Source organism: Cyprinodon variegatus, unplaced genomic scaffold (genome assembly GCF_000732505.1).
Source record: "Cyprinodon variegatus isolate N-32 unplaced genomic scaffold, C_variegatus-1.0 Scaffold647, whole genome shotgun sequence".
Lineage (NCBI taxonomy): Eukaryota > Metazoa > Chordata > Actinopteri > Cyprinodontiformes > Cyprinodontidae > Cyprinodon > Cyprinodon variegatus.
Window position 1 is genome coordinate 12,500 of NW_015151100.1, and position 12,094 is coordinate 24,593.

Below are 12,094 nucleotides of genomic sequence, written 5' to 3' on the forward strand. Positions count from 1 at the left end.
TCCTGCACCACTCCCATTCAGAATGACTCCCGCTCCTGCACCACTCCCATTCTTGTTGTCTTCAATAAGATTTATGCCAATACATTGAATCTGAATTTCTATGAAGGGTCAGTTAAGTTCCTGTTTCTAACTGTAGTAACTGTTGGTCCCTCCATTGTTGTTTTTGAGCGCGGGTGAAAAACTCAGAGCGGAAGCACTGTTGAATTTTGGGTCGTGTAGTTTTTTTGACTTGTTTTATAGTGTAGGCTTCAAGGAAAAAAACTACAAAATGGCAGCATCAGCACTGGATTTTTTTTCTTTCCATTTTATTTTATTTTTTTGGCATCGATCCTAGTTTTTTTTAGTTACTATTGGTTTGCTCCCGCTCCCGTCTGCTCCCGTTAATGTTTAATCCTGTACCGTCCCAATCATGTGATCGTTACTAATACTGACTCCCATCCCACGGGTATCCCACGGGAATCCTGTGACCCGTGGGAGTCCCGGAAAAATTTCAGTCTCTAGTTTGAACTGATGCAGCTTGGGCTTGATGCTGCTTGGGTGTTTTACTCAACCAATTTGCATGTATATATTCAGAAACTAGAAGGTGTTTGAATAACGTATCACACATGTAATTTGGGCTTACAGTTCCTCAGTTATTTTCTTTTCCATTTGGGTATTCAAAACAGGGGACATTCCCAGAAAATAGGTGGATATTAGGAGGTTCATTTAGATGCAAAGATAGTAAAGGATTAAAAAAACGTGCAAAACAGCCGAATTTGCCTAATTTTTAAACATGCGAAAGACTTCATTTAGCCAGCTGGTGGCTGTGTGCAGCAACAAGTGGGGCAGGGGGAGGGGTTACTATTAAAACAAATCTAAAGCATACAAACTATTTTAGGAAAAATTGATTTAGCATTTTTGTAACCATAACAACAGCTGCCCTTAGCTTGTATGGGGCAAAATAATGGCCCCTCTGTGATTCGGTACCTTTATTGTCCTTTTCTGACGTCTTTGGCTGGTTTCCATCTTCTTTTTCTTTGACCACACATCCAACCCCTAGCGAAGAATCTGATGAGTGACCGTAAGAGCTGCCTGGGAGTGCAGCAGGTGGCAGATTTGACCCCAGCACCATGCAGCCGACTCCCAGTGCCGAATCAGAGGAGTGACCATAAGCACTGCCTGGCAGAGGCGATGGAAGCGGGTCGGCTTTTGAGACGAGACATCCACCGCCTAAAGCAGAGTCTGAAGAATGGCCGTGAGCACTGCCAGGTAATGATCGCAGTTTGGGCTCATCTCCTTGGACCACACATCCAACACCTAAGGTTGAGTCTGAGGAGTGACCGTAAAAGCTCCCTGGCAGAGCAGCTGTTCTGGAATCTGATCCAGAGACCACACAGCCCAACTGAAGGACACAATCGGAGGCATGCCCATGCTTACTCCAACGAGGTCTCCCTTCAGACACGTTGGACACAAACTCGCCTATTTTTATATTAGCATCAGAGGCGTGCCCATGAACACTGGGAGCATGCTTCGCTGCAGCAATGTCTGAAACATTTTCTCCAACTTTTATATGAGAGTCAGAGCTGTGGCCGTAAATGTTTGGTGATGGTAAGATCGCTTCAACGTCAGAAACAAGTTCTCCAACCTTGATGTGGGAGTCTGAGGAATGTCCATGGACATTAGGGACAGGAAGAGAAGAGACAATCTCAGAAATATATTCCCCAATTTTGATGTGTGCATCAGAGGAGTGGCCATGGGAACTGGAGAAGGGTGTAGGAGCTGTGACGTCGGACAGGTTTTCTCCGATCTTGATGTGTGAATCTGAAGCATGGCCGTGAATGTTGGGGGATGGAATCTGAGCAGTTACCTCAGAGACATACTGCCCAACCTTTATATGAGCATCAGACGAATGGCCATGGGCACCATGGGAGGCTGAAACCAGCTCTCCAACCTTAACTTCAGCAATGGGGACAGACCTCTGAAGGTCTGAAGGAGAAACATCTCCACCAGCTTTATTAGGACTCTCAGAGCCGTGGTTCTTATTGTCCACTTCAGCACCCTCAGTCTTTATCTGATCTTTTTTCCATAAATCACTTCCTTCTTGTCCTGGTACAGATGCAGCTTCTTGGTCTCCCTTGAGAGTGTTTGCGTCAGAAGCATGTGAGGTTTGTCCGTGAACGTCCATATTTTGACTGTCCTCCTGAGTCTGCTGAGCTTGATGAAAGTTTTCATCTTTTTGAACTGTGAGAATGGGGCTCTGCATCAGCTCAGGCTGGTCTGCAGGTCCCCACCGAGGCCTGGACTGGGCAGAAGCTTGGCCAGTGATTCCCTCAAGCAGACTAAAGGGGGCACTAAAGTCATAGTCAACGAGTTGTGGAGCAGGGCGAGCAATAGGTAGGTCAGAGCCAATCTCCTCCAGGGCCATATCCACTTGCTGACTGTCAGGCTTCGGTGATTTAGGGAGAAGGTCACTGATGTCAGAGTCCTCACAGATGAGAGGAGGGTCTGCTGCAGACGGATTAGGAAGTGGAGTTAGAGCTTCAGATCTTTGAACGTTTGCTAACGGATCCTGTAAACAAGAATATCAAGTCAGTTTCTAAGAGAAAAGAAACCATAGAAAGGTTATTACTATAAAGAGGAATTAATACAAGAATTTGTTGAGGTGGATGTGAGGGGGCAGATGGCAATATATCCATGGGAGGGCTCTCCTGGCCTGATGGGCATTTATCCAGCAATGCCTGAAAGATGAAAACAAAACCTTTAATAAAAAAAACTGAAAACTTTGAGAAACAATAAAAATCTTTGTGTACTTTCTTTAGAAATTCTTGAACATGACCTTGGCAGGAAATCATCTTTCTGTGTTGTTCATGCTTTTGTGTTCCTCTGTTAGTCACCCACCTGAATTTTCTGCCTGTCGAGCATTAAGAATTGTTTCCTGGCTCCGTCGAGTCTCATTCGCTGCACTCTCCACATGGCCCGTCTCTCTCTGCGAGCTGCTTCCTCTGACAACCGGCTGTACTGAGCAATCAGCTCCTTTCTGTATAGTGATGGAGGAACAGAAAGAAAGGCGACATTCCTTCAGATGCAAGGTTAATCCAGAGCAGCAACAACAGGGTCAGGACACTGTCTCTAGCTCCATGTTGGAAAGTAGACTAGAACCGATTCCTAAGCATGCAGGAAATCAGGGTTATAATCTGTTTTTTACTATTTTGCCTCCTTTTTCCATGTTTAAAGGCTTCTCACCATCTATGCAAGGACAGGTACAAGATTTTTGTGGTAACCCAGATGTTTCAAGAGATTCACAGAAAGATTTTTTTAAAACAGGTGTAATATCTATTTTCTCTTTATTTTAAGCAGTAAACCCGCCACTATTCCTTCAGCTGTTAAATCTAACAGACTGTTTTAGACATGACAAATTTATCAAAATAATTTTCTGGAATGGAAAGACAAAACAAAAGATAGAGAATTAACATGAACTGAACTGAACTAAAAGCCAACATAATAGGTCATGATGAACTGTTGACAGTCAGTAGCTTTGTGTCAGTCAGTCAGTCCAAGCTCTATTTCTTTTTTCTCCACCAGTGACTCAGGCCTTTAGGGGTGTAAATAATAATCGTTTTGTATCGATGCATCGATCCAACAGCCGACGATCCGATGCATCGATACGTCCACAAGAATATCGAATCATGCCAAAAAGAGCGGAGATCCAGGTGGAAAAAGGATTCCAGCGTTCTCGCACACCTCGCTCTTCTAGATGGTCCAACTTCACAAGTTGTTTTCCGCAATTTCTGTCATGAAAACAAAACAAGCCGGCCTCCTGTCTGCGGCACTGTCTGCGGTCAGCTACAATTTGGGAGAGGTGCAGCGGAGCGTCTGTGGAGGGGTCGGGGACGTCTGGAGCCGAGGTATTTCATTGCACTCATTGCACTGATTTTCTGCAGTATTTTTTGATGCAAGGCCTTGCAGAATCTATAACGCAGGGGCATTATTATTTTTCAGTGAATGATGTTTTATTAGGAATAAGTGGAGTGCAACTTCTCTACTTCTGTTATTTTCTGTAGTTTCTCAAAAAAAAAAAAATAAAAGAATAACGATATTACAGCTTTCATTGATTTACTTCAAATTTGAAACATTGTCTAGCCTGTAAGGTGTAAAAAGAAAAAAAAAACGAACCAATTAATTGAATCGAATTGTGGTGTATTCTTGAGTATCGAAAATAATCGAATCGTTGGGTCAGGAAATCGATACTCAATCGAATCGCCATGATAGGTGTGATTTACACCCCTACAGGCCGTCATTGTTGTGTCCTGTGAGGCTGGAGTTGTAAGTGTTAACATTGGCAGCCTCAAAAGAAATTTTCACCAGTTACATATAAGGGAACAAGGATTTCCTGTTTTTTTGCATTGCATCAATAAAGAGCTTTGCGACTGGACCTTGGTTTCAGCATGAGTTATTTGCTACCTGCTGGCAAACACTGACAAACACAATATCAAGGAGAAAGTCATCATAAGTATAGACCCAGCACCAAATCCAACTTTGAGAATAGATTAACAACGATAACGGCCCTCCACTAACAAAAATATAAGAGAAAGTGTATCCACCATAATTTGTTTTTCTAGTCAAAGTGTAGTATTTTTCTTACAGCCATATAACAACAATGTTTAGCAAAAGGTAGTGGAGGGAGGTGGGGGGGTTGCTATTAAGCAACTTATGCTTAATGAGATAAATTGAAAAGTTCTAATACATATATATTTTCCCTTAACCCTAAAATATTTTCCTATTTGCGTTGTAGGATTAATCATAAAGGCCTGTGATGGGCATCTGTGAGCTATGGCTTCAGATCTGTATTAACTTATAATAACTGGCCAAAATTATGCAGAAAGGGTCAAAGATTTTCTATATAAAGATAAGAAACCGAAACATTTTAACAGGCACATAAAATGTGAAGACTAAAATGGACTTCAGATCTGTATTTTTTTTTTTCATCTCAATGTAAACCTTTAAGGTTTTTTTTTTTTTTAAACTTGATTCAGAAATATAATGGATTGAAGTTCATGAAGTCTGTTTCTAAACCTTGAAAATCATCTTTCTTTCTCTCTCTCAAGGTCAATTTAAGTTTGCAGCTTTAATTTAGTGAAACTAAAATAGCCCTTTATTACTCGATCAAAAAAATAGGAATCCCACCTTCATAACCCCCCCGCCCACCCCCCATTTATTCTTCTTTTCCTCCACATATCAAAAACTTTATGTTTAAACTTTGAATTTCAGAAATGTTTCCAGACAGGGAGAGGAGTGGAAGGATGCAGACCTAAGAGGCTGCAGATGGCAGGTGCTTCCCTCCTTCAGCTTTAGCACGCTCTGATCTCCAACATGTCGCCACGCTGAATGACAGCTTGCTGCGTGCGTTACAAGTTTCAATAGCGTTTGCTCACGCTGTGGCATTACACACTTATCCCGACTGCACGGGAATGTAGCATAAGTCTAGCCGCAAACATATGCAGCACTTGTGGAAGTGATGCTTCAGCAAGTTCAACACATTGTATATAACAAGAAAAATGCCAACGTAGAACGATCAGTTCTATGTTGGAGCTGGCAGATCAGTTGACTCTGTGGAAGCTGTCAAACCTGGCTCTCTGCTCCAGCTGCTCCTCCAGGGCTTGCAGTCGCTTTTCTCTGTCTCTCAGCTCTTTGGCAAAGCTGAAGTCGTTCTCCTCCTGCTTCTTCTTGGCTGCATTTCGCCACTGATCCCACAAACACAAACAAATACACACATAAGCACTTATTTAACCAGGAGACATTTAATTAGATGTTTGTATATTTTTGTGGACATTTTTTGAGCCTTCATGCCCTCCTTTAAAGGATTATTTTAGATTGTTCAGACCCTGCAGAAAATCCTTAGTCTGCATCTCAGCTGTCATCATGATGTCACTTTGGAGGCTATTTGTGACAGAGTCTACTGATCCCCACCATATGAGCAGTGTTTTTGCATCTAAGTAAGCTCAAAACTCATAAAATCATATATAGTTCCAGTGAAAAATGCAACATAGATTTTTTTTTTTTAATACAACACCTAAGGGTTTCATATTATTTTTCAACCACAAGGAGGAATAAAATATCTCTATTGCAAACAAATCTTGTTAAGCCGTCCCAGTTCCAAAAGCTGACAGAAGTGCTAAAGGAAGACTTTCAGGTTTGAAAAGTTTAGTGCTTCCCTCAAAAATATATTGTTCAAGTAATTAAAAAGAGAAAGAAGTGTTGCAGTGAAAAGACCTTTTTAAAACACTGACTTATGAATCACAGCAATAATAAAGTCATCTTGCATCTCTGTTTAAGTTAAAATGTATTTTTCTTTATGTAAACATCATCATTACAATCTATACTTATTATTGTAGAAAAAAAAACATACTAGAAGCTGCTGGGTGTTAAGGTTCTAAGCATGAGGGATGAAGAAAAGAAACTTTTCCCTGGAGTTCCTAAAAAATGCCGAGATCTTTCCTAGGCTTAACGGGGCAGCTGAGCGTGGGTGAACAGGGTCGTCTTCTTCCATTTTAGCAGAACAGTGCATTGCCAGAAGAGATATAAGAGATAATGCATGGCGTTTCACATAGGGTCAGCAAAGCGCAAATCATTCAGATGGTAGAAAAAAGGGCAACCAGAGGGTCAGACTATGTGGTGTTTGAGAAATAAAAATGGGGTTTGAAAATTGTCTCTCTACAATGTTTCAAGATAAGCAAATGTCAGGCTAATACAGACAAGTCAAGACAGCACCATATTTATCTCTTACATCTGGATAACTAATGGATAGTAAGAACGGAGAAACGTCTAAATTCCAACAGAACAACAATTTCTGCCAGAAAATCTGTCAGACTGAACGTTGTACTTATAAAAATCCATATTAGCCCTTTAATCTGAGATGGGTGCAAATGTAAGATGTATCTATGAAGCCTTGCAAAAATACTCACAGTTTTAAAGTAAATTTAAGAGCACATTTAAGGGCATATCTGTTTTACAAATTATTATTTAACTACCATCTTGTGCTTTACAGCAGTGCCATACCAGCTTTGAACATCCAGCAACTGAAACATTCTTGCTCGTTTAACAACCAAGACATAGTCAGATCAGAAGGAGAGCATCTGTGAGTGAGTTTACCAAAAAATCCCAATCGGATTGAAGTCTGGACTGTGACTAATCCGTACTGACGTGATTCTACCTCAATTCAAACCCAACAATGTACCTCAGTCCTGAAGATTGTTATTCAGCTGTAGTGTGAACCTCTCTACCAATAGGTGTCAAATCAAAGGGATAGCATCTCTATTAATGGTTTAATTCCGGGACGTCCCTCCCCGCACTTCGCCTGCAATGACTTAACAGTCGATTGTCGTCCTCTAGCAAAGCGACCAGCTAAATTCACGCGTGTGACATTTTGACCTCATAGATGTAGACATGCACAAGCAGGCTTGCGATGCAACCCGAGAAAGTTGAAACATTTTTATTGCTGTTGCATAGCAACAGTGTTGTGTGTTGGGTTTAGGCTTGGTGCCACTTGTTGCTAGCGTTTGTCGCTGCCATTACTTGACTCTTTAGGTAGATAGACTTGTTGATCTTCTGCAGTCTTTCCAAATATTGCAAATGTGTTGCTGTTTCATACAAACCTTTGAGGTTTTAGGGCAAAAGCTTCACTTATTGCGAGATAAAGTTTCTAACTTCTGAAAGCACGTTTTGTACAGAAATTCAAACAAGCAGATGATAAAAAAAGCCACAGTTTATATTAGGGCTAAATTATTTTGCCAAAAATCTAAATTGCGATTGCTTTCAGTATTGCAATTTTATCAAATTTACCTTCACACTAATCACAAGCATGTAGATGTTTTACTCCAGCATTTAATCATTTTGAAAGCTTGCTTGTTCAGAGTCCATTATTGCAGGACTTAACTGTAACCCACTTTAAATATATTACCACCACTTGAAGGGCTGGAGTGAGAAAATGTAGTTTCTCAGTCTTGTTAAATGTAAAATGACCAAAGTTGAGAACCTCTGCAATTTGAATATAGAGTTTTCTTAAATGACAATTATAATGCAAATGCAATTAATTACCCAGACTTATTATAGCTGCAGAAAAAGACTGGCTGCTGCGTTTTAGTATGTTCCAGAGAAAGAATTTTGGTTTTGTTGTCATTTTCTGGGCAGCATCTATGAGGCTTTGATAAAGCAAATTCAAACTGACATGTACACAGTTAAGTGACAGTAAAACAGTGACACACATTTATTGGGACATAACTTCTAATCTATCTTTAACATTCATGCAGACATAGACACACATTTTAAATAGATTATTATGCTTTTTTTTAAGTGCGTTTCCACTTCATGTACCTCCTGCTCCTGTTCCAGGTGCTGTTTCAGCTCCTCAAAGCGCTCCCTTTTCTTGGCCTCCTCAGCCAGACGCTGTGACACCTGCCGCCCTGTAGGAGGTGGAGGCAGATAACAGTGGGCTGTTTACTCCTCGTTGAAAAGCAACCCAACATCCGCATCGCTCTAACACACGCGCCGCAGCACAAAACATCACCATCTGCCTTGTACTCATATAAGCCGAGGCGTGCATAAAGGAACTGAGCAGGCATTCCCCAAGCAAATTCACTTCTTTACATCTTCCACAGGAAAAAAAATTAAAGAGACGATTTTGCAGAACTCTGTTCAATTTCACACCCTTAACTAATGGAAGACAAGTCCTCAAATAGCAAGAAAGTGTAATTAAACAAATTTTACCTGGTGTGTAATTAATGTAACATGTTGAAGGTATATTTAGCTGCAACATGAACTATATAACAATCAGTGTTTCAGAGTGTTTAAATGAGACGCTAACCTCGGATGCTCTCCAGGGTTTTGGCTGCCGACTCCCTGACCTGATTGATCAGGTCCTGGCGCGCTCGCTCTGCTCGCAGGGCCTAAACAATGGACAGGCAAGAAATCATCATTAACAAAGATTTATCCCCTTGCTCCAGAGCTCTACCTCTCCTCCCGCATCTCTTCCTGTCACAGCTGCACAAACAGTGCATGCCATATAAACTAGCTCAATGCCTTAAAAACAAACGTGCATCAGATTGTGCACAGGAAAGCTATAGCACCAAACATCTAATAAAGAAGTACAAACAGAGCTTGTATCCTTACCTGCTCCTCCCTGCTTACAGCGCTGTGCTTTGCAATCCTCTCCATACGTCCGCGGTACACCGCGCATTCTCGCTCAATCTCCTCCACCTCCTGCAGGGAGAAGGTGACAGCGATGCGAGGCACCGGCAGCTCCGACCAGCAGATGTAGTGCTGGGGAAGAACACATTTGGTGAGAAGTTAGTGCTACAAAAGGGGGCTCGCTGCTTCAAGTGTTAAACTGCATGACTCATCATGTTGACATGTTTTATAACCTCAAAGTTCATTCCATAAACAAAATATGTTGCACCAGCTGTCGGAAAGTACGACTCCTATTCCTGGCTAGATGCGAAAGTAAACTAGCAAAGAATCTGGGAAAACATATGGGAGAGATTTGGACCTCAATAGGATAAGAAGCTAAAAATAACCTATAAAATGTATACAAGCACAAAGTTTGGCAAAAGTGTTGCTACCCTTGATTTTTTTCCACACATGTCCTGATGCAACTGCAAGGCTCATATCACAAGAAGTTAGGCGAAAAAAGACACAAAGAAACAGTTAACGTTAAAGAAGGTTCTCTGGTTGGGAGAGAAAGCTGCATCTATTTCTACTTACATGCAAACCCCCTCAACAAACCATCCCAACATTAGTACATAGTGGTGGCAGCATCATGCTGTAGGCTTTGCTTTTCACCAACAGGGGCACATAAGCAGTTTAGAGTTACTCAGACCATGATGATACAAAATGGGATCCTTAAAGGAAATATTCCTCATCTTGGTGGTTTATCACCAAGGAACAAAATTCACATGCTTATAGATATCTAAGCTTCACAACTGTTAAAAAATTTGAAAATATACTTTTGTATTTGTATTTTATTTTTGTATTTTGTATTTTAAATTAAATCAATGCTTCAGCTTAAATGATCAGATCACATCTTCCATCTTTCTGCAATAAATGGGACTAACACTTGGATGCATATGGGGAAAATACAGAGGAGCGTTACCAAGATGATAATATTTTAATGATTTAGTTGAAGCAGGGACTCAACAGAAGCACTGTGGTCTTTTTTTCACTCTGTGTAAAGGTCATTGAATATTGGCTACCAGTCACAACTGCAATACACGAGATATCGATATCAGCCCAAATTTTCCTGTGAGCGCACCCCTAGTTAGAATATTACCTCTATACTCCATGAAGAAGAACATCTTCCTGCGTCTCGTAAAACTAATAATAAGAGACTCTCGGTATATGTCAACATAACTATACGTCACACCTTTATTGGGTCTTATTGAGTTATAAAATAAACCAAAAGTTATATTGTAACAGACAAGCAAAAAAACGCAGAGCCTGTCTGTATTGGCAAAAAACAAACTATTTAATCCTTCTTGGAAGAAAGAAAATAAATAGCACCGGGGATGTAAACACTTTATTTCCATGGTTAATGAATCAACTGCAAATGAACAGACATTCCATGTCTGTTCTCAATTATTTATAAATATACATTAAATACTGTTGTTATTTTTATTATTTTGTTTAGGTAAAATAATTCCTCAAAACTGAGTGAAAACTCTCAACCAAGTGTGGCTGTGTATAAAAATCTGATATGGAGTAGATGTGAGGATATTTGTCACCGTACAACTTCTAAAGGTTACTTTTTGGGCGATGACAGTACACATAAAAGCCCGTGATGTTACATAGAGAATATTAGAAATATCCGAGGGATTCTATAGTTGTTTTTTTAATACACAGAACTCAAGTGCATTAAATCTCTTTAGATTTGCATGTATGGTTATAAACATACAAAACAAACCTGCGGACAGCAAATTTTGAGAAGGTTTATGGTCTTCCCACAGACATAGACGTCGTTAGCGATGTGTCTCAGGAAGACTGGCATGCAGTCCTCAACATCCTTCGAGATCAGAGTGTAGCCTTGGACCCAGAAGTGTTTGTCTGTAGAAATGCAAACACAACCCGTTAGAATCAGCCAGTACTAAAAGAACATTCCTCTTTTTTACTATGAGTTATGGGACATGACAAAACTTGCTGCTTGGATTAACACCTGTAATTGTCAGCACTTAGCTCAGTAATTCTAAACATAAAAGCATAACATAAATGCACGAGCTTCAGAGCTCATGCTTTGCCACTGCTGACTGCTTCCTTGGCCGACAGAATTTGAAGAAAACGGTGACAACTGCGTCTCCTTCAAACAGCAGGAGCGAGAGCTGTGGAGCTTCACTCGAGCTGATGAGGTGGAGCCGATGAGCAAAAATGGAAGCAGACAAAACCAGCATGACGGTGTGACCTTGAATGGGATGCTGAGTTACATACAGTGTTTGGACAGCCTATAATCATTCATACCTCACTGTATCTATTAGCCAGTGTCAACATTAAAAAGGAGAAGCTTGTATATATATTTGTGTTTGAAATTTGTTTATGCATATTCATGCCTGCACCTGAATGATTTCATTGACAGGTAAACATGCTGACATCTATTCAGTCAGTAAATTATCAGATAAACACCTTTTCTTGCCTAAAACAAAGGAGGACTATTTTCCAATAGATTTTGGCCATTTTGTCAAAAAAAAAAATGTAAAGGGCTGTTTTTTTCCATCTTACAATTAAATATGAAACTGTAGCTAAGAGCTTTGGAGATCTTTGTTTGGACTTCCTATGTTGTCTTGACGTGATTGGAAAATTAACTTGCAGCTTTGTTCAGATTAATTTATCACAACTGCATTAAAAAAAAAAAAAAACAACAGGTAATTTTACTGTCACATTTTTCTACTCGTAAAGATCAGAAAAAATCTGTCTCATTTAACATGTTCCTCTTTCATTTTTTGATTATAAGCCATATGGATTTTGTCATATTTCTACTCTAAGGAAAAAGAAATGACTGTAACACTTCATTAAGGTTCTTTGATAATATTTAGAAATAGTTAAAATTTTATCTATCCTCCTTCTTTCACTTATCTAA

General features: G+C 40.2%; 1 protein-coding gene across 1 annotated transcript in view; it reads right to left on the reverse strand.

The window, feature by feature from the left end:
* Positions 1-12,094, reverse strand: part of tubgcp6 (tubulin gamma complex associated protein 6) — a 38,825-nt gene that overhangs the window by 11,548 nt on the left and 15,183 nt on the right. The window contains exons 10-17 of the mRNA XM_015393551.1: positions 10,931-11,070; positions 9,145-9,294; positions 8,840-8,921; positions 8,350-8,438; positions 5,605-5,720; positions 2,878-3,016; positions 2,628-2,717; positions 967-2,548 (exon numbers count right to left, since the gene is read on the reverse strand). Of these exons, the coding sequence (XP_015249037.1) occupies positions 967-2,548; positions 2,628-2,717; positions 2,878-3,016; positions 5,605-5,720; positions 8,350-8,438; positions 8,840-8,921; positions 9,145-9,294; positions 10,931-11,070 (2,388 nt within the window). The remainder of the gene's footprint in view (positions 1-966; positions 2,549-2,627; positions 2,718-2,877; positions 3,017-5,604; positions 5,721-8,349; positions 8,439-8,839; positions 8,922-9,144; positions 9,295-10,930; positions 11,071-12,094) is intronic.